General features: G+C 46.8%; 1 protein-coding gene across 11 annotated transcripts in view; it reads right to left on the reverse strand.

Annotated features, from left to right (window-relative positions):
* Positions 1–25105, reverse strand: part of PEAK1 (pseudopodium enriched atypical kinase 1) — a 250264-nt gene that overhangs the window by 32483 nt on the left and 192676 nt on the right. For 8 of the 11 annotated variants that reach the window (XM_074296510.1, XM_074296507.1, XM_074296511.1 and 5 more), the window contains one exon: positions 17545–20802. In XM_074296510.1, coding sequence (XP_074152611.1) covers positions 17545–20690 — 3146 coding nt within the window. In that variant the 5' untranslated portion in view covers positions 20691–20802. Of the gene's footprint in view, positions 1–17540; positions 20803–22707; positions 23556–23674; positions 23813–25105 lie in introns of those variants that run through there. The other 3 variants (XM_074296513.1, XM_074296514.1, XM_074296516.1) reach the window with 3 other exon arrangements.

The following is a 25105-nucleotide window of genomic DNA, read 5'->3' on the forward strand; positions in this document are numbered from 1 at the left end:
GCCTCGCCTGCACGTCCATTCCCACCAGCTCATCGACTGGCAGCTCCCGCTTCCTGTCCCCACCCCAACCTGGGCCCTTGAGAGTCTGCCATGTGTGCGGTGAAGGAATGGGCTGATCTGGCAAATTTGGGCACGGACAGGCTCCTTCTCCCACACTCAGCTTTAGCTGGCACAGTTTAAGAGAAAAAAATGAACCAAGTTCTAAGAGGCCTTTAAAACCGTCTTCTCCACTGACAACATTTCAGTTAAATGTCCGAATCATGGCCTCATTCTATTTTCTGGGTAGATGAAAGGTAGCAGGAGCAAAGAATACACATAGCCTTCAATGCTACTTCTAGCTTGTCCACCAGCAGTAATCAATGAGGGTGGTTGTGAGTACTTTTTTGAGGAGATTCCTTTAAAAGGAAATAGATCTCTGTCTAGCCTTCTGTGGTGAAGCTCCTATCACTTATGTGTTTGAAAGAGCAATTCTGAGGGGCAAGGAGTTCCTTCCGATCAGTTTTTCTCTAATGAAAATATACATGTACTAAGACAAAAGTATGCCTTGAAGTTTCTTGGCTATAGATATTCAAAAATATAACTTCACAGCATGGCAGAACCAGCTGCACCCACTCCCCACCCCTAACTGGAAGTGAGCCAGGAATTTAGTGATTGTGCGTGAGCATAAGGGCCCCTGGAGAATGCTGGGGAACGGCCCCCTGTTCCCACAGGGAGCCTGCAACAGAGTCATCAGTGACTTCTTACAAGTATAGCTTTGAACATGGAAGCCCATGCCAAATAGGCTAATTTAATGTGATATAGCTTTATCTAAAGTCTGTTTTAAATGGGGTAGCCATTAAATTAAAAAACAAACAAACAAAAAAACCCACAGGATTAGAAGGATTCTTTGGAAAGAGCTTCATTATAGGGAACATCAGAAGACAAGGGTTTGAACTCTGCTGGCCACCCAAAGGACTGCGAGCATACCGAGTCATGGTTCTAGGCCCATTTCCTCATCTGTCAAATGACAGATGACTGGTCTAGAGGGTCTTTAAAGATCCCTCCAGTTTGGCATCTGTTCCCTCTTGAGCTTACAATTTGAAATAAGCCTTCTTCCACCCCAAAAAGTGTCCCTAATTTGACCACAGTGAGAACTTCTACCTAACTTGGAGGTGTGCAGTCTCTGGTTTCCTACCTGGAGTATTCCGTGCTATTTGACACAAACTGGACCCACAGAAACATGTTAGTAAACAATGGTCCATGTGGCATTTCAAAAAGACAACATTTCAGGTGATTTCCAGTCAGAATTATGGGTCACAGATTAGTATTTGACATGCTTCAAACAGAAAAGTGTCATTTTTCTACTGAAATGCTCTTTTGCCAGATATGAGAGTTAAAGCAAAACATTTCTAATTACAAAGCAGTGAATAAGGTGATTTTAAAAAAGAAATAGCAGCCATTAAAAAAGATAATTCTAAATGCCCCAGATATTTTTCTTCCAACTGAGGCCAGCTTTAGAGGGTCCCAAAAAGGTGATATGAGGTCCTTAATGTTCCACCTCTTTCCTCCTTGCAAAGAGACCATCGCTGAACAGAGGTCAGAACCTTTTTAGGATCCTCACTGCTGGCTCGGCCCCTGCCGTTCTGCACTTACCTGTCTGCTTTGCTCATGGGACCTGGGAGCTGTGAAGGAAGCCAATGTGCCCACAGCTCTGCTGGCCTGAAAAGCCTCTAAGCTGCCAGACGCAGACCTCAGTCTGGGAGGCTCCTTCCTTCCCGGCAGGCTCATTCCCACACACATGCAGCACAAGCACCAGTTCTCAAGTGCTCTACCAAACACGGACCAGGGAAAAAAAATCAAGAAAGACTCACCCACTGTACTCACTCACACAATTCCCCATTAGAGGAAATTCTCTCAGGACCTTCTTGAGTCTGTTAATCATGTTCAGAGAGTCTGTGAGCCATTGATCTTACTGAGTTCTGGCGAGCTACAAGCAAGAGATCTGAATTCTGTGGGGTGATGTCACCTGCTGCACCCTCACCTTTACCTTCGGGGCAGGGCCTGGGAACTGGGCCAACCACTGTGAGAACTTCAGAAGAGGAAGTGACGCTGACATGGTGCTGATTAATTCTCACAGATTCATCTGAAGTGGGGCCCAGGTGGATGAGCCAGTCCATTAACAGGATCTTCATTTGGAACCAACGAACCACCCAAAGCTCATGAAAATAACATCACCCACTTTTTCTCATGGCTGCTGAGGTTCAGTAAGACTAGTGGCTAAAGGCAAGGTGGAATGCTTTCAGTGCAACCATGAGACAGGAGAGCTTGAAGCTTGAGGAGAGAAGGATTCTTTGTATGACTATAACTACAGGGGGAGGGAGGACAGAGAGGTTTGGGGAGCTCAAGCTTAGATGTGGAAACATGTAGATCCTCAAAATCAACAGAGAACCGACAGCAGGATCACACATCGGTTAGCAGAGTCACTGCCCAGCAACAAGAGAAAAAGAAAAGCAGCAGGGATAAAGAAACCAAGAAATCTTAACTCTTCATCATGAACTGTCAGGAGCTTTATGCATTTTAGGCCATCTATTAATTTTGGATGAGTCCTTTCTGTCCTATATAGAAACACTCCCTCTCCCCCCCTTCTCCCATGTATGTGCCCCACTCCCCCATTAGAATATATGCTCTTTGAGGGAAGGGGTTGTTGTTTTTTTTTTTTTTCCCTTCCTTATATTTTCTTTCCATCACTTAGCACAATGCCTGGTAACAGGAATCACTTAATAAATGCCTATCTAAAAATCTACGAGGTATCCAAGTTAATAAAATGATGTTTCATAAAAATAGCATTATTCATTAACAAAGTGGCCCTCAAATCTTGCCTGGAATAATCCAGAGACAGATAAATCTAATCCAATTTAATTCAAACAGCTAGTAGTGAATACCATGTGTCAGAACCCAGTGCTCATTACTTGGGGATGTACTGAATGATGAAGATGAAGCAAATAAATGTCTGTCCCAAAGAGTTTACAATCAAACAAGAGGGTTCTAAGAAACCCAATACACAACAAGACGGTCAGTACAAAGGAGGAGGTACTTCACAAGTCTCCTCTGTTCTCTCTTTTCGCTGTCATTTCCAAATTCTTCTGTGGCTGTTCAGTGGCATCTTCCCTGTGGCTTACAAATGCATCCACATCTCTTCCATTCTTAACAAAACAAAGCAAATCCCCCCAAATCTTGCTTTTTTCACTACCAACCCTTAGAAAATGCTATTTCCTTGTCTCCTTCGTCATCTCCCACTCACTTCTCAGTCCCCTGTAATTTGGCCACCATTCTCAGGAACTGCCTAAAATGGATCTCCCCACGGTCACCCATGTGAATGTAATAGCTTTTTCTTTGTCTTTGCCTCCTCAGGCCCCCAGCAGCGTCTGGCACGGCTGGTTCCATGTTGTCTTCTGTTATTTGCCAACTACATTTTTTTTTTTTTAGTGAGGAGTGGGTGAGGTCCTGACATGATATACATCAATGCCTTCTCTGTGAAGAGGGGCAGGTGTGTGTGTGTGTGTGTGTGTGTGTGTGTTTCAGAAATAATATTCAATTGAAAGGATGATGTTGACTAAGTAAAATTACCCTTCCTACCTAAAGTGCCAGTATCTTAACCAGGGAGTAGGTCTATATTAAATTAAATCAAAAGGCTTCCAATTAAGTGTGAAAAGGGCTTGTTGCGCTGAGATGATTCTGATGAGCCATCGAATTAACTGAAAACAAAGCACAGAAGATTCCAGACTGGCTGAAGATATTTGTCATGCTGGGGGTTGGAAGTCTAGTAAAAGGGAGAAAGCCATCTCTGAGAAGGCACTGCTTAGACTGGGAGGAGACCGCCTGAGCTCTGACCTCAGCTTCTCTGTCCCTCTCCACATATGGTTAAAGGAGGTCACTGGGAACTCTGGAGATCCAGAGGATTTTCCACCTTTCCACTGGAATCCCAGCAGCATCCCTGGAGCAGTTTAGGGCACTGTCTGCACTGAGAGCCAAGGATGGGCTGGCTATAGGTCACAATGCTAGGAAGAGCTGAGGCAAAAACTACCATTGAGCCCAGCAAACGGTCCAGCCAAGGGAATTCCAGGAGTTTCAGGAGCTGGGACTTACCTCTTCGTCACATGTGCTCACTAAGCTGACGCTCTCCTTCCCATGGATCTTGTGCACATGCGTGAGAAAGTGGGACAGAATTTTGGGAGGATATTTTGTCTCAAGTGTTTTTACTTTACCACCTCAGTCAGCAGAGATGGGCTAATTCATCAATAGATCATGAAGGGAAACCCACCGATGAGGGCTTGGGAACTCGAGGTTCCTCTGAAACTGGGAGGACCCAACCAGGGAGTGAAACTCAAGACTGGGAGGTCGGACCATAAATATGCTATTTAAAGATCATTAGAAAGACTGACAGGAGCAGCAGAGTGGCGCAGTGGATAGAGCACCGGTCTTAGAGTCAGGAGGACTTGAGTTCAAATCTGGTCTCAGACACTTAACACTTCCTAGCCGTGTGACCCTGGGCAAGTCACTTAACCCCAATTGCCTTACCAAAAAGAGAAAGAAAAAAAAAAGATAGAAGTAAACTAACAAAATGCCCTATAAATGGATTATGGGGTTCTAGAGCTAATTTTTTATAGATACAGAAATGAGGCTCAGAGAGGGAAGGGCCCCAAAGGCAGCAAGTGGCAAATGTGAGCTTTCAACCCCTGATCCTGTGGCTCCAAACCCAGTCATCCTCTCATCCTGTCACACAAAGGCAAATGGAAAGTCCTCCTTCCCGCCAGGAGTCTGCTCTTGGCCAAGACCTGCCCCTGAGTCCTTTCTATGTCTGCTACTATTCACAGTGTCCCTTCATCCGCCGGTTCTTGTTTTCTACCTACAGATATCCACGTTTCTCAGGTTGCCTCAGGCTTAGAACGGCTCTTCAGAAATGCCCTTCTGATGAGCTTTTCATTAAATTAAGAATTTACCACTAATATCTGCTAGTTGTCTGTGATATCACATGGGTTCATTCATTCACTCAAATGGTTGAACAAATAGTCAAGGTGCTGCCCAGAAACAATCATGTTGTTACAGATTGGTCTTTTTCACAAATGAATCCCTTGGTAACTTTATCTCCCATCACCTTGCAATATTCATACATAATTCAAAGCTGCAAAAAGCAATCTCCTGCGGGAAGCTCACCCAGGTGGTAGGATTAATCACCATACCATCTCATAAAAATAATCCCCCCTTTTCTGGCAAATTCATTCAAAACAGATTTTCATAAAAATTCTGTTAAACATCTGAACATATTTTAAAAAAGCAAATCAAGTTCCACATTAGGAAAGATTAAAGCCCTTTATATTTCTGAATCCTTCCTCAATTTAGGTTCTACTTGTCTTAACATCTAACCACTTTCAGGTTATAAATTGCCGGAAAGAACATCTTTTAGGATTGGGCAGACACCTTTAGCCTCCGCACAAGGACCAACCTATAACCTTCCAAATCCACATTTTTAGACTACTTTTAAACAGCTATCTCTCAGGGAAAGATAGTGAAAAAATATAAATTGAAAAAAAAAAACCTTTAAATTAATCTCAAATACCCTTTAAACCTAATTTAAAAACTATTACTTACTCCAAGATGTGTGTTCATATTCTTGTGGGAGGTTTATAAGGATGGGCCTTTGCAGAAATATCATATGCATGATGCACATGCACTGTAGAGATTTCTGAGTTATCAAATCCCAACACCTTTGTAATTCACTAAAAAAGAAAATAAAATCTCCATCTTTTCCTGTCTCTTTGCCTCCAGGACCTCCTACCAGTCTGACATTTCTTAATCCTATCTTATTTTCCAGGTCATCAATTTAATTCTCAGCTTTTTCCAGTCATTGGCATTCTCAGCCAGAAAAGTCTTGTATCCACTGATCGTTATCTCAAAGTCTTCCCTTTTTTTAGGTTTCTGGAATCTTTGAGACAAAGCTTCAAGCTTCTTATTTGGCCATTCTACACTTATGATTAAGCTTTAACTAAGAACTGATGAATTCCCACTCAGTAAGTCTGACAGAATGTGGCAAAAACAAATGTGTCTCTTGCTGGTGTGAGACAGGCCAGACTTTTGACCACCCAAGACGGACAAGTAGATTTTGGGTCTAGGAGAGTGCTACAGATCTGATTTGGTCTCTGGGCTTAAGTTTCCTTACCTGTAAGAAAGAACAATAAATAATAGGTGCCTTCCCTGTGTTGTATTTTAAGGAAAGCACCTTGTAAATGATCAGGTTAGCCCCCCGCCCCACGAGCTATTGCCTTCTCTGGCATTACATTCAGTTCAGTTCAGCAAACACTGAAGATGCCTTCACTTTGTGAGGGAGACTAGCATCTAAGGCAGGAATATCAAATCAAACATCCTCAAAACATTCCATTGTAGGAGATATTAAAGGAGATAAAGACATGCCCCCTAAATCATCATGGCGAGAATAAAACTTAGGTCCTCTGATTCCCTTCTTCTATGGCTCTAAATAATAAAGAAATACCTGAAACTAGAAAATTTGGGTGTTTAAATCTTATGAAATCTAAAGCTCATGTATATTAGATCCTTACCTCACACCATCTACTACAATAAATTCTAGCTAGATCATAGGCAAACATAAAAAAAAAAAGGAATCATAAAAAAACTAAAAAGAAAAAGATGTTATTTATCTCAGTTTTATGTGTGTAGGGGAGGGGAAGGTAGGGATACAATTTTATCTACCGAGCAAACAAACAAAATTATAGGGGATGAATTAGATGGATTTGATTAAACAAAAACCCAAAACATTTTGCACCACAACAAATGTGACTGAGATTTTTAAAAGCAAAATACGTTTAAGGAAGATTTCAATAAAGTCACTGAGAGCAGCATCTGAATGGGCTTCCAGAAGTGATTGTGAAATAGGGTCTAGGTTATTCTTGGCTTTTCCTCTTCTTTGGGCTCCTCATAAAGCAGGGATTCCCCTCCATAACTTATGGTGAGGAAAGTGTTCAGGGATCCCAGAAGAGTGCCTGAAAAGTATGCTATTAATTACTATTAATAAGGGGAATGAGAATGTCATTAGCTCAGAGTAGAGGGATAAATTCAAATAAAAACGGGGCAGGCTGCACGAGGACTGAGAAAACCATTTCCCAAGAACATTTTGCTCTGGAGCTTTGGTCCTTGTGTTTGATCTCTCTGACTCACCCTGGGAAGACAGAGCCTCAGACAGCCTGTCCATCTGCTGCTTGCCTCAATATGACATGAATGATGCACTCTATGTTAGAAAACGATGAGAACTGGAAATCAACCAAAAGAAAAAAGTATCCCTCATAATGGCGATACCTGGGTAAGACTTCAATGTGTGGCTGACCACATGGGAGAATCAGAATCAGAGAATTAGCCCCAATAGAGGATTTTGCCCCCGAGGGACAACTGTGGCTCCTGTCTAACCCAATGGGGCCGGTGTAGGAGGCAGAACACTGAACTTGGAATGAGAAGATTTGATTTGAAATCTATCACCTGGAACCACAGAATGCTAGAATGGACTTGAGGGTCCAGTCCAACCCCCTCAATTTACCAAAGAGCAAACTCTGGGCCAGGGACAAATGTTGTACTTAATATAGAGGAAACCCTAAATAATACTTGCTAATTAAATGACTGGTTAAGTTACTTGCAGCCAGTAAGTCTCAGAGGCAGCCTTTGAGCCCAGGCCGGCACTCTGCTTTATAAGGTGAAGCAGGCTGATTGCGGTCTAGGACTCAGGTCACAGGACTCAAGGTCGTCTCCATTCTCCTTTGTTTACATAGATCTAGTTTCTTTGGCGAAGATCTTTTTTCTCAATTGTCCTATGAAGTAGGTCAGGTAAATATCATTCTTCCTTCATGAGGGGAAAGGAGAAATAGAGAGAGGCTACATGATACAGCCCGGATTATAGAGTGTCAAAACAAAAAACTTAAGGCTGGGTGGGGCCTCTCACCACATGTACTTCCACAATCTCCCACAACATGATCATCAGGCTTCCTGACCTTCTCTTAGATTCTTACGAAGTGTCTCATGCTGGGATCCAACCTCTTCTTCCCTCTGCACAGTCCCATTTACATCTTCACTGACCTTCTCCAAGACCCACTCTTCCATGGTGCTTTCCAATGAGTCCGGAAGCCAGCCTGCCAGCCTTCTGCCGGCTCTCATAGCTCCACCGAGACACCAGGCTCGGACATGGGTAGGAGGGGTGCCCACCATTTCCTTGGTGGAGTTCACAAACTCTCAAGAGAATTCTGAGGCCTTCCAGTCTAATCCTACCTAGAGAGCTCTTCTACAACATCCTTTTGGCTTTGGTACATCTGGGCTCTCAGTGCCACCATTTTTGTGGAGAATAAGACCTGGCCCTCAACTGTGTAGCCTTTCTTCCCCAGCTTAGTGGAGTGGTTACTTGGGGGAAGGAAAAGTGACCATTTTTCCAGGAACTCAGTGCTACTTCTCCCAAATGAGGTCAATGATTGGTTTCTGAGGACTGCACTGCACAAAATCTCCATGCTACTTAATGGCTTTGTTCTTTTCAGTCCCATCCTACTCCCTTGTGTTAATAAATCAAATCAAGAAAAACCACGTGGGGATAAACTGTCTGTCTACGGAATGAAGCCTTTTAAATGGTGTCTGACTATTTCAATCAATCTCATGTTCCCGCTATGGTAGATGATGGCCAAGTCCAAGAATGACCTAGTTTAAGGACAACGTTAGGAATGAGGTTTTCAGATCCAAGTTCAGTTCTTCTTAATAACCAGCCTCTTATCCAATTACTCAACTGGAAAATGGGGAGAGTAGCATTTACACGAGTATGGATTAATTAAGAAATTCACATAAAACGCACTGAAGAGAACATATAACTATCGATGTTGTTGGTGGATAAATCAGCCTTGATCACCAAGGCACTTATTATTAGATGTATAATCATTCTAAATTCAGTAAAGACTGATTTGTAAAAGGTTTGCTCCGTTCTACCAGACTAACCAGAAATCCCTAATATTTCAACAAAAATTATTCAGTGGTATGTTTGAGAACTAGGTAATATGCCAGATAAGGCTAAGCAGTGTTGGAGTCAAGAAATTGATGTGTTAGTCCTGGTTTAACCATTAACTTGTTGTAGGTTACTCAATTGATCTTTGCAAGATGGTTTCTTAATCTGCAAAAAAAAAGCCCTAAAAATTTGTCAAAACAGTTTGTGAACTTGTGAGGTTCAACTGTACAAGTGTACGTAAAGGGCTTAAAAAATATTGAAACTCTGCATGAAATATTGAAAGTTTACATAAACTACCATTGCATCACTAATATCAATCACACATGTGGTACTTGGTGTGATTTCTACCAATCGTATACAATAGGGACTAGAAACATCTGTATTGTCCATACAAGGAAGGCCTCAGAGAGGCTGTGTCCTCCCTTCTCACTTCATTCTACCAAATTTCAGGCCATAGAAAAATGTGCCTTTACTATCCTGTGTCATTAGATTGTAAGTTCACTGAAGACAGGGACTGTCTTCCCCATCTCTGTTATCATCCTAGCACAACAGGCTCTTCCTATTTCCTAATTGTCTGTTGAAAGAGTGAATTCTACTCATTTCAAAACAGGAGTAGGCCTGATCAGAGAGATGCAAATTAAGACAACTCTGAGATACTACTACACACCTGTCAGATTGGCTAAGATGACAAGAACAAATAATGATGAATGTTAGAGAGGATGTGGGAAAACTGGGACACTAATGCATTGTTGGTGGAATTGTGAAAGAATCCAGCCATTCTGGAGAGCAATCTGGAATTATGCCCAAAAAGTTATCAAACTGTGCGTACCCTTTGATCTAGCGGTGCGCTGCTATTGGGCTTATATCCCAAAGAAATACTAGAGAGAGGAAAGGGACCTGTATGTGCCAAAATGTTTGTGGCAGCTCTTTTCGTAGTGGCTAGAAACTGGAAGATGAATGGATGTCCATCAGTTGGAGAATGGTTGGGTAAATTATAGCATATGAAGGTTATTGAATATTATTGCTCTGTAAGAAATGACCAGCAGGAGGAATACAGAGAGGCTTGGAGAGACTTACATCAACTGATGCCGAGTGAAATGAGCAGAACCAGAAGATCACTGTATACTTCAACAACAATACTGTATGAGGATGTATTCTGATGGAAGTGGATGTCTTCAACATAAAGAAGATCCAACTCACTTCCAGTTGATCAATGATGGACAGAAATAACTATACCCAGAGAAGGAACACTGGGAAGTGAATGTAAATTGTTAGCACTACTGTCTATCTACCCAGGTTACTTATACCTTCGGAAGCTAATACTTAACGTGCAACAAGAAAATTGGATTTACACACATATATTGTATCTAGGTTATACTGTAACACATGTAAAATGTATGGGATTACCTGTAATCTAGGGGAAGGAGGGGATAATTTGGAAAAATGAATACAAGGGATAATGTTATAAAAAAAATTTACTCATGCATATATACTGTCAAAAAATTTATAAATAAAACAAACAAACAAACAAAAAAAACCCCAGGAGTAGGCAGCATGAACGGTTCTGTTTCCGAGGTTGAAACTTGCTTACTCTTGTGGTCCACGTAAGACTCTATATATCCGTGAGCCAGTCCCCTAAGTTATCAACGTTGCTCAACAATGAGAGGAATGACAGAAATTATGGCCTGCTTCTGGTACTGTCCACATAAAAGTAGGTTCTACTACAATCCGCAATTAGGAAGAGAGTCCAGAGTTTATCAGTTTTTTCTAAAACACCATTCTTTCTGAATTAAATTCAAGGACTCTGTGACCTTCCCTAAACTCTAGGAAAAATGTGTCAGCAAATATAGATGTGCTATTTATAAATGTTGATGGACCCTAACTTTTATTCTTTGGCACAAAAGAGATTCAGGAGAGCAACAAGATATGAAAGCTCTTGTCTAGAGCTTCTTCCCTTTAGAAGAAATGAGAATTTGATCCTCGCAGGCCAACACAGCCTCAGGGATGAAAGGATGACTTTGATAAGACCTGTCTTAATAGTGCAGCACTGAAATTGGAAATATCAGAATCTTGACCATAATCACATAAAACTATTCCAAACTTAACCCTTGAAAGAATGATCAGATGAAAGCAAAGCTTTAAGCCCTTCAAAATTGTCACTGTCTGATACAATAATTAGTTTCCATGTTTGGGTTTCTCTTTTCAGTTCTCTCATCGTCCTGAATTATATCCATTTTTATAACCTTTGCCCCTCCCCACTGATATATGTGTGTGGGTGAGGCCTTCGGGTATACCTCCTAGAATTCTTGAAGACTTTCTGAAATACGGGATAATTCTGAATACTTAAAGAGGTTCAAAATGTCCTGGGGTCAAAGGCAGAGGAATGAGGAATGAAATTCCTGGGGAAAACAGGGGCATATGAGAACTTAGAGGAAGTTTCTAATGGAGTACCTTAGGGATCCATGTCCAAGGTGCACTTGCACCAGAAATTGGCAGTGAATAGGAGAGTAATGGCATGGCAATCCCATGGAAGCCATGCTAGAGAAGGAGAGTAACACCAACCATGCTCTAAGTACTTGTCTCCTCACCTGGACTGCCCCAGATTCTGAAAGAACTTCCCCCAGAGAGAATACTATTAACCTTGAAATTATCTTTCACTTAATGATTAACAAACTGCTTTCTGATCATATTCTCTCCATTCTACTGATTCTGCAATCTCATAGATCACCATCCAAGCATCATTCTCCATCCCTCACAGCCCAATTCCTTATTCCTATCAACTCAGCCCAAATCCCACTCCCAAACTACCTATGCCATTCACTGTGCTCTCCAGAATGCCTAGTCCATAGACAATACACTTGCTTTCATCTCAATTCTTTCCCAATCTTTTCCTTTTCTGGTTCTGACTTTCCCCCTGATGATGCAATCTCCGTGGCCATCCCCCCTAGCCCTGGCTGCATTTTCCTCACCGGTTGAGATGGGGGAACTGGAATGCTCCTTGTTCCCTAAACCATTTCCAGGTTATTGCTCTATCGTCATCATTCAGTAACCGCTCCTCCTTTGAGGTTCACATCGACTCCCTGATCAAAATTCTGGAAACGGGTGTCTATAGATATACAGTATATTCCCTTTCTTTCCTCCTGCCCTCACTCTAAGGGACCTCAACATACATACAGATACCCCTCAAAGCCCTAACCTTAGCTCACTGACTTATTTCCCGTGACTTCTTCATTCCACCTCAGGCATACCCACAGATGGCGATATATTTGATCCCACCATCCCCATAAAATACACCATCTCCGTGTTCATAAATTCTGAAATCCCCTTATCTAATGGACTTCCACCACAATCTCTCTCTCTCTTCCATGGCCAAACCCTGCTTTGTCCACCCGGCCCCTCAGTCCTCTCCCTTCTCAGACCATCTCCTCCTCCTTTTCGCATCCTAACTCCATGATGAACCAGTTGAACATCACACTTCTTCTCTTAGTTCCTGGCATCCTTATCAAAGGGCTGACTGTGCGCTGTGAACCTCAGCCTCAGGTCACTCTGAACATTTGTCGCCTTCGTGCCTACATAAATGCTGCTGAATGGAGGTGGAGAAAACCAGGCGACCACTGACTGGGTCCTTCCTAGGCAGTATTACTTTCCCTCCCTTACCCCTTACCAACTCTCTCCTCCTTAGCTCACACCATCTATCGTAGCCTATTATTCCCTGCTCTTCCAACTCCTTTATCAGTGCAAATGGTCCCACTGCATGCTGGCTGCTCCCACAGACTGTTCCCTGCCATCCCCACTCTTTCCCTTCTTTCCAGCCTTTCCTGGTCTGCTGGCTGCTTCCCTACTGCCCACAAACACAGGTCCCCCTCCCCCTCAAAACCCCCTAATCTTTCTCTCCTTGGGAGCTCCATCTAATCTCTCTCCTGTTTTTAGTGTTCATCCCTGAGAAGGCAGCTGACAACCAATTCTTCTATTTCCTTTTTTCTTACTCCCTTTATTCAACAGGATCCATAACACAATCAAAACTGCCCTCTCCAGTTACTGATGATCTCTTAATTATTGAACCCAACGGTCTTTTCTTAATCTTCATCACTGTGGCCCTCTGCAACCTCTGATGCCCTTCTTCTCCAAGCTCTCTTCTCTCTCGGTTCTTGGGTATCCCTCCTACTGGACTGCTCCTTCTCAGTCTCCTGCCATACCCTCTAGCTGTAGGCATCCTACAGGGTTCACTGCTAGCCCCTCTTCTCTCCTCCCTCTATATCATGTCACCTGGAAGCACAAGAACGAGGGAGTCCAATGTTGATTCTCAAATAAACTTATCCACCTTTAATTTCTCTCCTGACCTCCAGAAGCAGGTGTCCTACAGATACCTTAAAACACATGTTCAAAATGGAACTCAGTTATCTTTCCCCCAAGTCCTCTCCCCTTCCAAACTTCACTGTTACTGGGAGGGCCCATCCAGCCCGTGTCTTCCTCACCTCCTCAGTCTCTCTTGCCTCCCATCACTCCCCTTCTACTGGCAAGGCCAGGCCATTTCACATTGGCACCAGCCTGGCAATGGGTCTACCTGCCTCAAGACCCTCCCCTCTGAAAGTCCAGCTTCTATTCAGATGCCCAAGCAGAGTCCCGACACTGCCATTCCTCTCTGCTCCCAGCTGGGGGGAGGGAGGCCTCCAGGTATCACCTCCCGGACCACCTAGAAAACAGTTGGGCAGAACCCCCCATGACCTCATTTCCCGCCTCTACTATTCCAGTCTTCTTCACCTTCCACCCCACTCCTCATATGCTCTGATGCAGTGACCCTGGATTACTGGCTGTTCCTTGAACAAGACTCACTGTTGGTTGACCTCGGGTATATTCACTGGCTGTGTGCTTTCCCTGCTCTGCTCCAACTCCTGACCTCATCTTGTCCAGGAAGCCTTCCCTAACCCCTCAATTCCAGCCTTCCCTCTCTCAGTTGCTGCCATCCATAACTTGTTTGTCCAGAGGTGTTGATTCCTTGAAGACAGGGATTGTCCTCAGCCTCTCTGTGTTCCCAGTGCTTGGCCTGAAGCCCGAGGCAAAATCAGCACTAAATAAAAGCCTGTCTTATTTACTTGTGATCCTCTCTCTGGGTCTCTTGACTCTCAGTCTACCACTCAGGCTTTCTCAGAACCACTAAACACACTTAAATTGGCACAAAGGGGTTGGGCAGAGGGGCTTTCAACCAACAGGTCCTTGAATCAAATTTGACCAAGGGCCCCGGAACGGAAAGCTCTGTCAGACTACCTCTTCCTTGAATGATTGAGTTCGGATTCTGCCACGGTGACAATTCATTATTTTCCATATTTAACTCCTCCTATCTATATTTTAACTTTGGCATTTTAATTTGCTTATAGGAAAACCCTTATTTTCATCTCATTCAACAGTGTGTTCCCAGCTGTGGAATGATAATTTAATGATTACACTGTCATCAAACAGGAAACACAAATGTTGGCATTTGGCAGTCATGTTTTTCTTCCCCAAGTTGCTACAAGCAAATACTAAGTGTGCATCTAAGTAAATAGGATAATTAGTGAAAATGCAAATGTATTGATTTCAACTTGGGTGCCCATTTAGGCAATGCTGTTTAACAATTTTGTGGGAGAGAATTGATACATCCCTCACCTTTCTGCAGGTAGAGCTTGCAGTTTTGACTTATTCTTTGCTAAAAAAAGAAGTCGCATATTGCTGGGAAAGTCGTTTCTCCAAGCACAGATCTGACCAAGTGAATTCCTTACTCTATGAACTCTGCTGGTTCCCTAGAGCCTCTGGAATCATGGACAAATGGCTCTGTTGAGCTCTGTGAGACATTTATACTGTAATCCCAACTTATCTTACCAGTTCCACAAGCCCTGCCTCTCCTGGCATAGTCCTGCCCACATGGCCTCCTCCGTGGGCCTCCACGCTGGCTTTGGTGCTCGGTACTGGCCCTCCCTCACGCCTGGGCTGCACTACTTCCTGGCCTTGGCCACAGAACTCTGCTTTTCCTTAGAGATGCAGCTCAAACATTCCCTTCTGCACAAGTTTTTCTCAATTCCCCCCAGCCATCACCCTCCTCACCAACTAATGCATTTAATGACTTGTAATTATTTGGACTCATGTACTTGCCATGTGTTCCATCTATGCTTTTGTACGTACTTCTTGTCTTATACCTTAGACTTTTAAGGTGCGATTGTTTTCTCTTTGTGTTTGTATTTCCTTCACCTACAAGGGTGTTGGGGCATACAAGAGCACAGCTAAAGGAGGAAGGTTACACTTCTGCTCTGTATCTAGCTCTGGGTGCTGCCTCCGAAGAAGGCTGGGTGGCTGCCATTCTGGAAGGACTTATGGGACGGAAACCCCCCTGGAAGGGGAGCAACTGAAAGTCAGGGGCACGTGCAGCCTGAGAGCGCCAGGCCTCTGGAAAGACACCTCGTGGAAGTGGAGACATAATGGTTCTTTCTGGTCCCAGAAGGCTAAAGCAGGAGTAGGAAGTGAGCACCGCGGAGAAGCCTATCCGGGCCTAATGTAATTAACAATTGGAACCTTATAAAAGGGGAATGAGTATTCTCAAGAGAGCAGCTCCCCATCATTAGGAGCAGGAGCCCTACTTATTAGGGCCGCCTGGGCCTTGGACCCTTTGCAGGGGCCTTCCCAACACCGAGGTTCACTTGGACATCCAGTATTTAAGTTACTACTTGGCGTTATTAGGACTGTCTGCAGACAGTTCAGTGCTCCTAAGTATGATACAGGAAGGCAGGGCTTTTGCCCGCCCTCCCAGGCCAGCCTGACATACCTGGCTTTCACTTCAGAGCATTATGGAGGATATACTGTGATAGAGCAGAAAGAACAAAGGGATTTGGATCAGAAAACCGGGGCTGAAGCCCAGATCTGTCAGTTTCCTTCTTTGTAAAATCTGGCTCCTGGTCACATGGCAGAGCATTCTGCTAGAAGCAGTCTGGAGCTTGAGGGGTGATGGCATCTCCCCCGGTGCCCCCGCTTTCTTTTAGTTTCCTTACTGTAAAATTCTCTCTACCTCACCAACTGTACAGAATGTGCTCTATATTGACTCTTACTACAGTTCACAATGGGTGGCGCTATGGTCACGCCCATTTTGAGACATTTTTTGTGGGACCCTTTGAGACCAGCACCCCCTCCCTGCATGGGGTGCTTTACAAAGCACCCACCGGAGGAGCGCCAGTATCATCTGCAAACAAAGCAGCAAACTCAGTGATCACCCAACTAAATAAAGCTCAGAGCCAGGACTGGAACTGGAGCCTTCCAGGCTTCTGTTTTACCCCCAATCATGCAGCCAAGTCACAGTTCCAGAAGAGACCAGATTCGAAAAGTACGGAATTATTTTCCCAATGTGGCATTTCAAAACAGAATTAATAGGCTTTGGTAACACAATGAAAGGAATGACAAAAAACCAAAATCAAACAAAACAAAACAAAATCCAAAGCCCCCAAACCCAACCCCATATAAAGGACAAATGAGTGGACTTTATTTAACGGCAAGCTCTGTGGAGGGGGGCATGGATAAATACACCTCGCCCTAACTTAATGAAGAAGTAAAGCAATGTATTGATCTGTATAAACCATCTGCCGTCCTGCCCCATGTGAGGCTTACTAATGTGGCCTTCCATGGCTTTTCTCCAGAGAAACACAGAGTTCCTGAAGAACACCGAGGGTCCTGGGCTGAGAGTCACAGGGCCACTGCATTTCTGTGACCTCGGAGGGGTCTGCTTCCCCAGCTCCATGAGGAGGGTTGGAGACGTGAGCTCCCAGGCCCTTCACTGATCTCAAACCTAACCTTGCATTCTCTAAAGAAAAGCTGCCACCTTTCAGAAAGGAAAACCCTGGGAAGCATTCGCACAGGGAAACAATTAGCTGCACTCCTGCCTTGCCTGTACCCTGGCCCAATCCCTTTTTCTCTTGCCTTGTCCCTTCCTCTCAGGCGGCAGAGCAGGCTGGCTTTCCTTTCCTTTGGTTTTAACAACACAGGGAGGACTGATGGAATGGGGCGTCTAGCAGGAAGAGGACAGCCATCAAACCACCATCACCCCCATTAAGCAAGCCGGACAGGGGAGAAGGCGCTTGTGAAAACCTGAGGCACTGTCTCAATGGGCTGGTCTCACTCCCAAAGCGGGGAGGAGCGGCCCCGGCACTTATCTACTTGCTCTTTGCCAGCAGCATGCTGCTGACTGTTTATTTCTTACCCAGCTGCCTTTTCTCCGATGACCCGTTCTGCTTTCCCAGGGTGCAGCAGGGCAGGGCAGACCTGCTCAGCTGAAGAGGCAGAGCCTGCAGCCTCTGCCCGGGATGCTCAGGTCTTTCTAATATTATGCTAATCTGGGAATGCAATTCTAAAGATGGATATTGGTTAGAGCTTGCAGCTCGACACTAGGAAACAGCTGCTGAGGACACCTAAAAGATCTATGCCCATCCTGGCATTCAGGCTCCCCATCCTGGCAGCCCATTTTGCATTCTACGCCGAAGCAGCAGATGGTGCTAATCTAAATAGATTACCTGAGAATTTTCTTGGGGACATGAGTTGGAGAAGAATGGCTCCTTTTTTTCTTTTCTGCATCCCACAGGACCTTCTCTTCCATTTCGCTTTTATCCGAAATCACAACGCGCTCCACCCCTGGCTTGTCCAAGTCGGCGTTCAGCTCGCCCTGCGCAGAGTCACACCTGTACATGAACACGATGGACGGCTTCTCGCTGGGATCGGTCCTCGACTCCGTGAACCAGTGATGGCGCTGGACGGGAGGCGGGGGCAGCATGTGGATGACCGTGCCATCGAGGCCCACCAGCTTCCCCTTCTCTCTCTCCTTCTCTTTGTCGTCCTCCTCCTCTGTCTTCTTGCGGCGGAAAAAGCTCTTGAACGATATCCAGCGCTTGGGCTTGGCGTCGGCCGCCCTCCTGCCCTCGGAGCTCAGGACGGCCTCGGCCTCGGTTGACCTGGTGGGGCTGGTGGGCTTGCTCCAGTGGCTGAAATGTCTTTGCAAAAGGTTACTCGCGTGGTACGGGGAGGAAGTGGAGCGCGGCGGGGGGAAGGGAGCTCCTGGTTCGGTCTGGGGGCTTGGGGTAGGAGTGCTGGCTGGGTATTGGGAAGGACAGGTGGTGGGCTTGGAGGGCGGCTCCTTGGGCACAGGGACGCCGGGGCTCTCCGTGGCCGGGGTAGCTTCCTTCTCATGGCTGGGTGGCGCAGCAGCAAAGAGAGATTTTGGCCTTGTGGGAGGACTCGTGGGGGCGTCGTCTGCTGGGGGCAGGGCATACAGTTCCTCTATGCTACGGGCTTCCGGGCCAGAAGGGGGAGTTCCCGGGGGGGACTGTGGAGGCTGGATCGAGGCGACAATCTGGGAGAGCACGGTGCTAGCCTTTTCCCGGTTGCCGCTGCTGCCTGGAGGTCGCGACTCCGGAGCGGCTTCGGTCTTGGCCGTGGACTCCTGCGCGGTTCTCTGGGCTCGTGCCGGGGAGCCCTGGGCAGAGCCCTGCCTTCTTTGGGGGGAGGGCTGGCCTCTGCCGAGGCAGCTGTTGAACTCCTGGACTTTCTGGGCCACCGAGCCCTTCCTGTGCTCCGTGCTGCTCGAGCGCCCCTTCCCGAGCGAGGCGTCGGCGGGCTTGCTGGCGGGACTCTCGGCCACCTTGTATTCCGTTTCGATCTCTTCATAAGTGTGGCTGATGACGCTCGTGGTTTTATCTTTCATTGACAGCTCTCCGCTGGTTCCCAGAAAACTTTTGTAGATGGCCAAATTGTCATACGCGTTAGGGTTGATCACAATGGGGACTTTGATAGCGTTCTTGGAACTACGCGCGTACGTCGGCTCGTCATGAATGATGATGGGGAAGGGAGGCATGCCAGCGTTGTTGTAACTATTGAACTTGATTTCGGACAGATTGGGCGACTTCACCGGGATCGTTTTGGAAGAAATACTTGTGGCTGTGGGCGAAGTGGGAGCGGACTTGTGGGAGTTCTTCCTCGGAGGGACGGTCGGTCCCGTGCCATCAGAGACCAGCTCCACTTTGGGTAACTTTTGGCGTGGGCTCGTGCTGGATGTCCAGACTTCCTGGTATCGGATGGTGCTGGGCTTTTTGAAATGAGCATTTCCCTGCGCTGAGGTGGAGGTGGGAGACATAAGTGGGGAATTTGGAGTGGACGACGCGCTTCTGGTTTTGGGACTCTCGGTCTGACCGTCCATGTGCTCGCTGGCCATGGCCGCCGACACATCGACGACCGTGTAGGGCTTGCACACCGGCTGTTCCAGGTTCACGACTCGGTATGGCTTTGCTCGCTCTTCGAGAGGCACTAAGTTTATAGTCACTGCTTGCCCGGCCACATCTGTGGGGCTTTTGCTTTCCTGCTTCTCAGCCTGAAGCTCGATCTTGCCATCTCTCTCTTCTAATCGGAGCGCAAGAACGGCCTTGTGGGTTTCTAAAACTTGGGTTGGGCTTTTTGGAGCAGCGGCCGTATCCTTCGCCTGCTGAGGATCAGCGCTTTCACACTCTGCTTCCCCTGGTTCCATCTCCTTACCATCCTTGGGGCTCCCAGGAGACATCCCTCCATTGCAGAGCTTGTGAGATGAGCTGCTGGCTGTCCCGGAGCGAGACTCTTCCGTTAAGGATGACTCGGGGGACGTGGAGCCGGAGGAGGCCATGCTCTGCGGGCCTTCCTGCCCATAAGGGATCACGGGGTCCTCCCCGTAGTCGTGCAGGATTTCGTCATAGCTGTCATCATAATCCACCGCACAGATCCTCTGGAGGGACTTATTTCTCAGGGGGACGGTGTTCCACTTTTTGCCCACAAAGAATCGGACGGGGGAGAGGGTGTTGGCCCTGAAGTTCGCAAAGCGGGGCTGGCCCCTCATGCGAATCTCCATGGCCAGCAGCTCCTCGTCGCTTTCATCCCAGCTCTCGTGCTCTTCATGCGCGCTGTGGAAAAACGCGTCGTCCTCGCTCTCGTCTTCACTCGAGAACTCCGGGTAACAAAACCGGCCGCCTTCGCTGCTGATCACTTCTGTGCTGCCGCTCAGAATGACGTGCTTGCTCTGGGGGTCCTTCCCGCCTCCCATCATGCAGCTGGGAGGGAGCTGCCTCTCCAGGGACCGCTTGTAGCAGCTGCTTATCCTCCCCAGGAAGGTTTCCCTCGAGTTACTCTCGCCGCCCGTTCGCGGAGGAGTGGGATCCAAGCCCACGATCTCCTTCAGCACTTCGGTCAGGCCATTGTTGTTATTTGCTACCTGACTCACGCCATCACTGGGGCCAAAAGGCCTGGGCACGTGACCGAACTCTTCAATCTCTTCCTCGTTGTTGTTGTTGTTGTTGAGTGGTTTTTTATTCAGGGAAACCCTGTTCCGGGTCCAGCTGATGATCACCGGCTTGCTCTCGCAGGGCTCGGGGGTGCTGGCCTCGGCACTCACGCTCTGCCCCCCGGCCACCATCATGGTGGGCTTCACGGCGATGGTGGGCTTCTTGGCCACAGGGGGCCGGAAGTTGCCCGTGCCCCGGACTCGGTGGTTGTTGCTGTGGTTGGCGTTGGTCTTTATGCTACTGTGGGGGAGGGGGGCTGCCTCTGGGGCGGGGGGCAGCTGGTGCAGGCTCTTGGGCTTGAAGCAGTTCTTGCACTCGCCGGGTTTCCAGACGTGCTCAGTGAAGGTGTTACAAGCAGACATTTTTCACGGAGCTTCGCGCTTGCTGCTCCACTTTCAGTGCATGGCAAGGTCTTCATCCGCTAGTTTTCACTCTCCCTGTGTATCATAGCAGCTCTCGGAAGTAGTCATCAATCTGGGGGAGAAGGGAAAAGAAACAAAGAAGGATCAGAGTGGCCGAGGCAGAAGAATCATCTGCGGCCTGCAAGAACTCACTCAACTACTAAATGTTTAACGTTTTTATGATGGAATTTAAAAAAGTAAAAGTTTGGCCTTTCCTGGAGAGCGTGTGTGTCTCACAAGGGAGAGCACTGGGAAGGGCAGAATATCCCATAATTCTATTTACTTTGTCATCGCACTTCTTTCTTCATATACTGGCTTGACACTGAATTTCCAGCAGATACTGGGTGACAAGCTTCAACAGGGGACTTCCAATCCCTCCTCCGCTGGATCTTACACATGATACACGTGGGCAGATTGGTGTCGAGCTAAAATAGTGGCTGGGAAACCACTCCCGCTCCCATAAAAGTGAAACACCCGGCTCCGGTTCAGAAATACTGCCGGCTGCCGCTTTAGGGAAGGGACCCGGAGGGCAGCTGTTTAGCAAAGCTCTCTCTCGGTGCAAACAGGAAAAGTGGATCTTATTTAGCCAAAGCTTAGACAGTAAAGTACCTGTAAATAGCACTTGTAAAGCCCTTTCCTTTTATGAATGTTCAGATTGGAAGGTGAATGAGCTTTAACAAGCAAAACCCCAGTGACAGGGCTAAAGTCTCGTCAATTATTCTTCGCTTGGTGTCAGGGAGTAAACACAGAAAAAACCAGTCACCACTCTAGCAGGTTCAAATCACTAATCATTTATGCTAAGTTAACCAGATAATTGGCAGATGCTTAGTAGGCACCTACTGTATAACTAGCATCATGTCAAGTGGAATGATAAAAAACCCCAGCAGCAGATGATGTCACTTCCCCTCAAAAAACTTATTAAGAAAATGTATGGGCTCTAATTTAACCATTCACATTTATAGAGTACTTTTAACTAATCATTCAACAATTATTAAGCACCTACTATGCATATAAAAGAAATGGAGATACAAAAAAGAGGCAAGGAGTTTTCATTCTAATGGGGGAGATGATAAGGAAACAACTATGTACAAAAAAGATATCAAATATAAAACATACATTATCATATATTGCATCTATGATAAATAGGAAATAATTAAGAGGCAGAAATGACAGAATGAAGGCTGTCTGGAAAAGGTTCAGAACGCATTTTCTCCCTTTCCCTTGAGAAAGCCTAATGGCCACACTAAGATCCGGGCCAGGGCTGGATAAGGGGCTTCCTGACTCCAAGCCCGGCCCTGCTTCCCCTCTGCCGGGTCTCGTTAACCAAACTGCTCTCCCGCAAAGCCGGCAGCCCCTGGCCGGGCGGGGCCCCCAGACGGCGCTCTCCCCACTTAGCACGGAAGCAGACTCCCTCAGTCAGAAAGCCGGGCGGGCGAGCAGTTATCAGGTCATCGATACGATGGCCCGGTGGGATTCGCCGGAGCCCCCAGCTTTTTGTCAGCATCACGGCCACAGGACTCCATCAATACGATCGAATGTGGCTGACAGCTCCCCAGTCTCGGCCGCCCTGGCAGGGAGGGGGCCCTTGCCACCAGAAGGCAGGCCAAGAAAGGCTGTGCAGACACCTTCGCAGGCCACCAGGTGGCGCTGAAGCCTAAGCCCAGAAGGGCTTCCTGAGGCCGGCCTCCAGAGCCAGCCAAGGGGTCTCCCTGCAGAGGCTCCATATGTTTGGAGGCTGTGTCAAAACTCTCCTCAAGCCTCCGCAACACAAAGGGCCTGTCGGAGCAGATCTGACCCTCCGGTCCTGCAGACTCTGAGAATGCTATGGCTGCCTTCCCAGCAGGAGCGGCCCCTCTCGCCCAGGGAAAGTGAGGAAGGAGTCTCCGCGGGCTGGGCGGGGGCGTCCCACCGGCATCCCCGTGACGGGCTCCCGTTAGCTCATGGGCAGGAGTCACAGGGCCCGGGAAGAAACGCTCACCTATCTCTGCAGACATCCCTTCAACTCTCAAAGCAAACGGGGTCGATGAGCGCTCAATCAAGCTTGGGAGTGGCTGAAGCCTTCTCCGTAATCTGGAAAAAGCCTCTCTGCCTGGGACAGTTTTCAGGCCCAAAGCCCAGCAAGCCAAATATTCTCCGCTAACCAGGCTGTGGAAGAAACCCTTCAAGGAGGCAGATTTCCGCTCTTCAGACCAGGGCAGACTTTCACCATCCGCTCCCAGAAGTTTCTCGGCTGCCGCAGAGCCGCTGACAGTCCGATCCTTCCTTTTCTCCCATGCTATTGCTCCATCCAGATCAGAAACAAGTAAGCCTGCACCAGCCTTCCATTTCTGTCTCGGCAGTAAACAGGTTGGTACAAACGGCTGGCGTTCCGCAGTCCCACGGCAGCTCAGGGAGCTGGAGGAGCGTGTAGGTGGTCTATTAAATGCCGCACTGAGGATTCTCCTAAAGGCACCCAAGGAGAATCTGCTAATAATAGAGAGGGATGGGAACGGGGCTGCCACGCCGCCTCCCAAATAGTGCTGCTACCTGGGGCCATTCTCTATCTACAAAATCTGTCCCTTCACCAAGGAAAAGGGGGCAGAATCGAGACGAGAGCCAACAAGTTTTTCATCCTTATTGCTGTACACGGGCTTTTAACAAGACTTCCAATAAGCAACAAAACCACATGTTTTCTCCAGATGTTCTTCTCTATCTCCACGTCTCTCAGATGAGATTTAGAAGCTGAAGGCCTGTGAACATTTTGTAATGGAACAGACGAGCTGCTTTTTTAAAACGGGAAGGAAAAAGTGACAAGCAGTCCCACGTCAGGGTTCTGGCCTTTTCTTTGTGCCACAGTCAGAAACGCTGACCCAACTCCTCCCCCAGCTGCCAAAACTTCTCCAAGATGACGAAAAGGGTGGAGAGGAGGAAGTGAAAAACAAAGTTAGAAGGGAGGCAAAACCCACCTTGAGCACGGGGAACACAAAGAGGCTCGCAGGGATGGATGCCAAGCATTTTCCCCTCCCAGGGATGGAATGTTCCACATTCCCTCTCTCTGGATCGGAGATCTGGCAGGAGTTGACTCTTTGCTAAGGGCAGCATTCCTGGGAAGAAGGTAGTGTGGGGATTGGGATGATGAAACTGAGCCCGAGATGTGCTGACTTGCCCTATTACACAGCCAGGAAGTGCTGGCGCTGCTAGGAGAACCCACGTCTCACAAAATCCTGCCCCGTGCTCTTTAGGCTATGCAGATTTTAGAAGAATAGTGAAAAAGGGAAGAAAAAGCGACAACACAGACAGCAAAGGTAAGGTGGGGAGAAGAAACTGCTGCTTAACCCAAACCCTAACAACAGACGAGAAGGGAAAGGGAAGAGAAGATGAGGAAGAGAAAAAAAGGAGTAAGAAAACAGACCCTCTTGTTAACTGGTGGATCAGCCATCAGCAAAACTTGCTGTGATGTTTTTAATCAAGCTGATGGAAAAGAGAGGGCCAGAAAGCAATTTGTGAACAATTCTTTTTTCCTGGTTTTGATTTTTCCTCAATGGCTCACCATAAGGCCTTTCTAATCAAAGAGCTTATCTCCCTAACTTGGTAAAAGTATGAAAAGTAAATATAGCAAAAATGTCCTAACTAGGGAATTAATTGGGAGAGTGAATCGGAATTTGTGAAATGTCCAAGATAGGCAGTCTCCGTGCTTTCCCCAGGCCCCTAGCAAGCATTCATTGAGTGGCACTCAAGTAACCAACCCCACTATCAGGAGTCAGGCTTGGGAAGTGACTGGGACGTCCCCAGGGAAGTTGCTATCATGGTCCAGTTTCAAGTCAGCGAAATGCTGCTAAGTGCTCAGCCTCCTTCCCCACCCCAGTGATAGCAATTCATCTAGGTAGAAAGTATCTTTGTATAAATCCAAACAATTCAGTTCAGTCAGGGTTCAAACGAACACTGAATATACTGAGAATGAACAGAAAATAAACAACAAATAGCAAACTGAGAAGGTTGGTATGTACTAGTCTGAGGGCCTGGACTGCACTCTCTGACCCAGAACAAGAAGTTGGGAAGATTCTGTGGAGGAAAAAGTGAGAAGTCTGTTACTTTGAAAAACAGTTCTTCATAGAATGGATTTTCCTACTTTTAGCAAGAATTCCCAGCACTTCAGCTAAACTCCTATTTTGGGGAGAAGGAAGACTTAGGAGTGGGAACCACCAGAGCTTTCACCTTATCTGGAGAGAAATTGCCAGGCACCCTCCTCCACCCCCCAGTGCAGCTCTATATCTGCTCAGCAGTTGATAATCTCAGAGCTGCTGTCTCCTGAGAGGTTAGGGACTTAACCAGTCACAGTCAAGAATGGGTCAAAAGTGGGATTTGACCCCACATCATTCTGACTTTGAAGCCAGTGA

This window comes from Sminthopsis crassicaudata, chromosome 2, assembly GCF_048593235.1.
Source record: "Sminthopsis crassicaudata isolate SCR6 chromosome 2, ASM4859323v1, whole genome shotgun sequence".
NCBI lineage: Eukaryota > Metazoa > Chordata > Mammalia > Dasyuromorphia > Dasyuridae > Sminthopsis > Sminthopsis crassicaudata.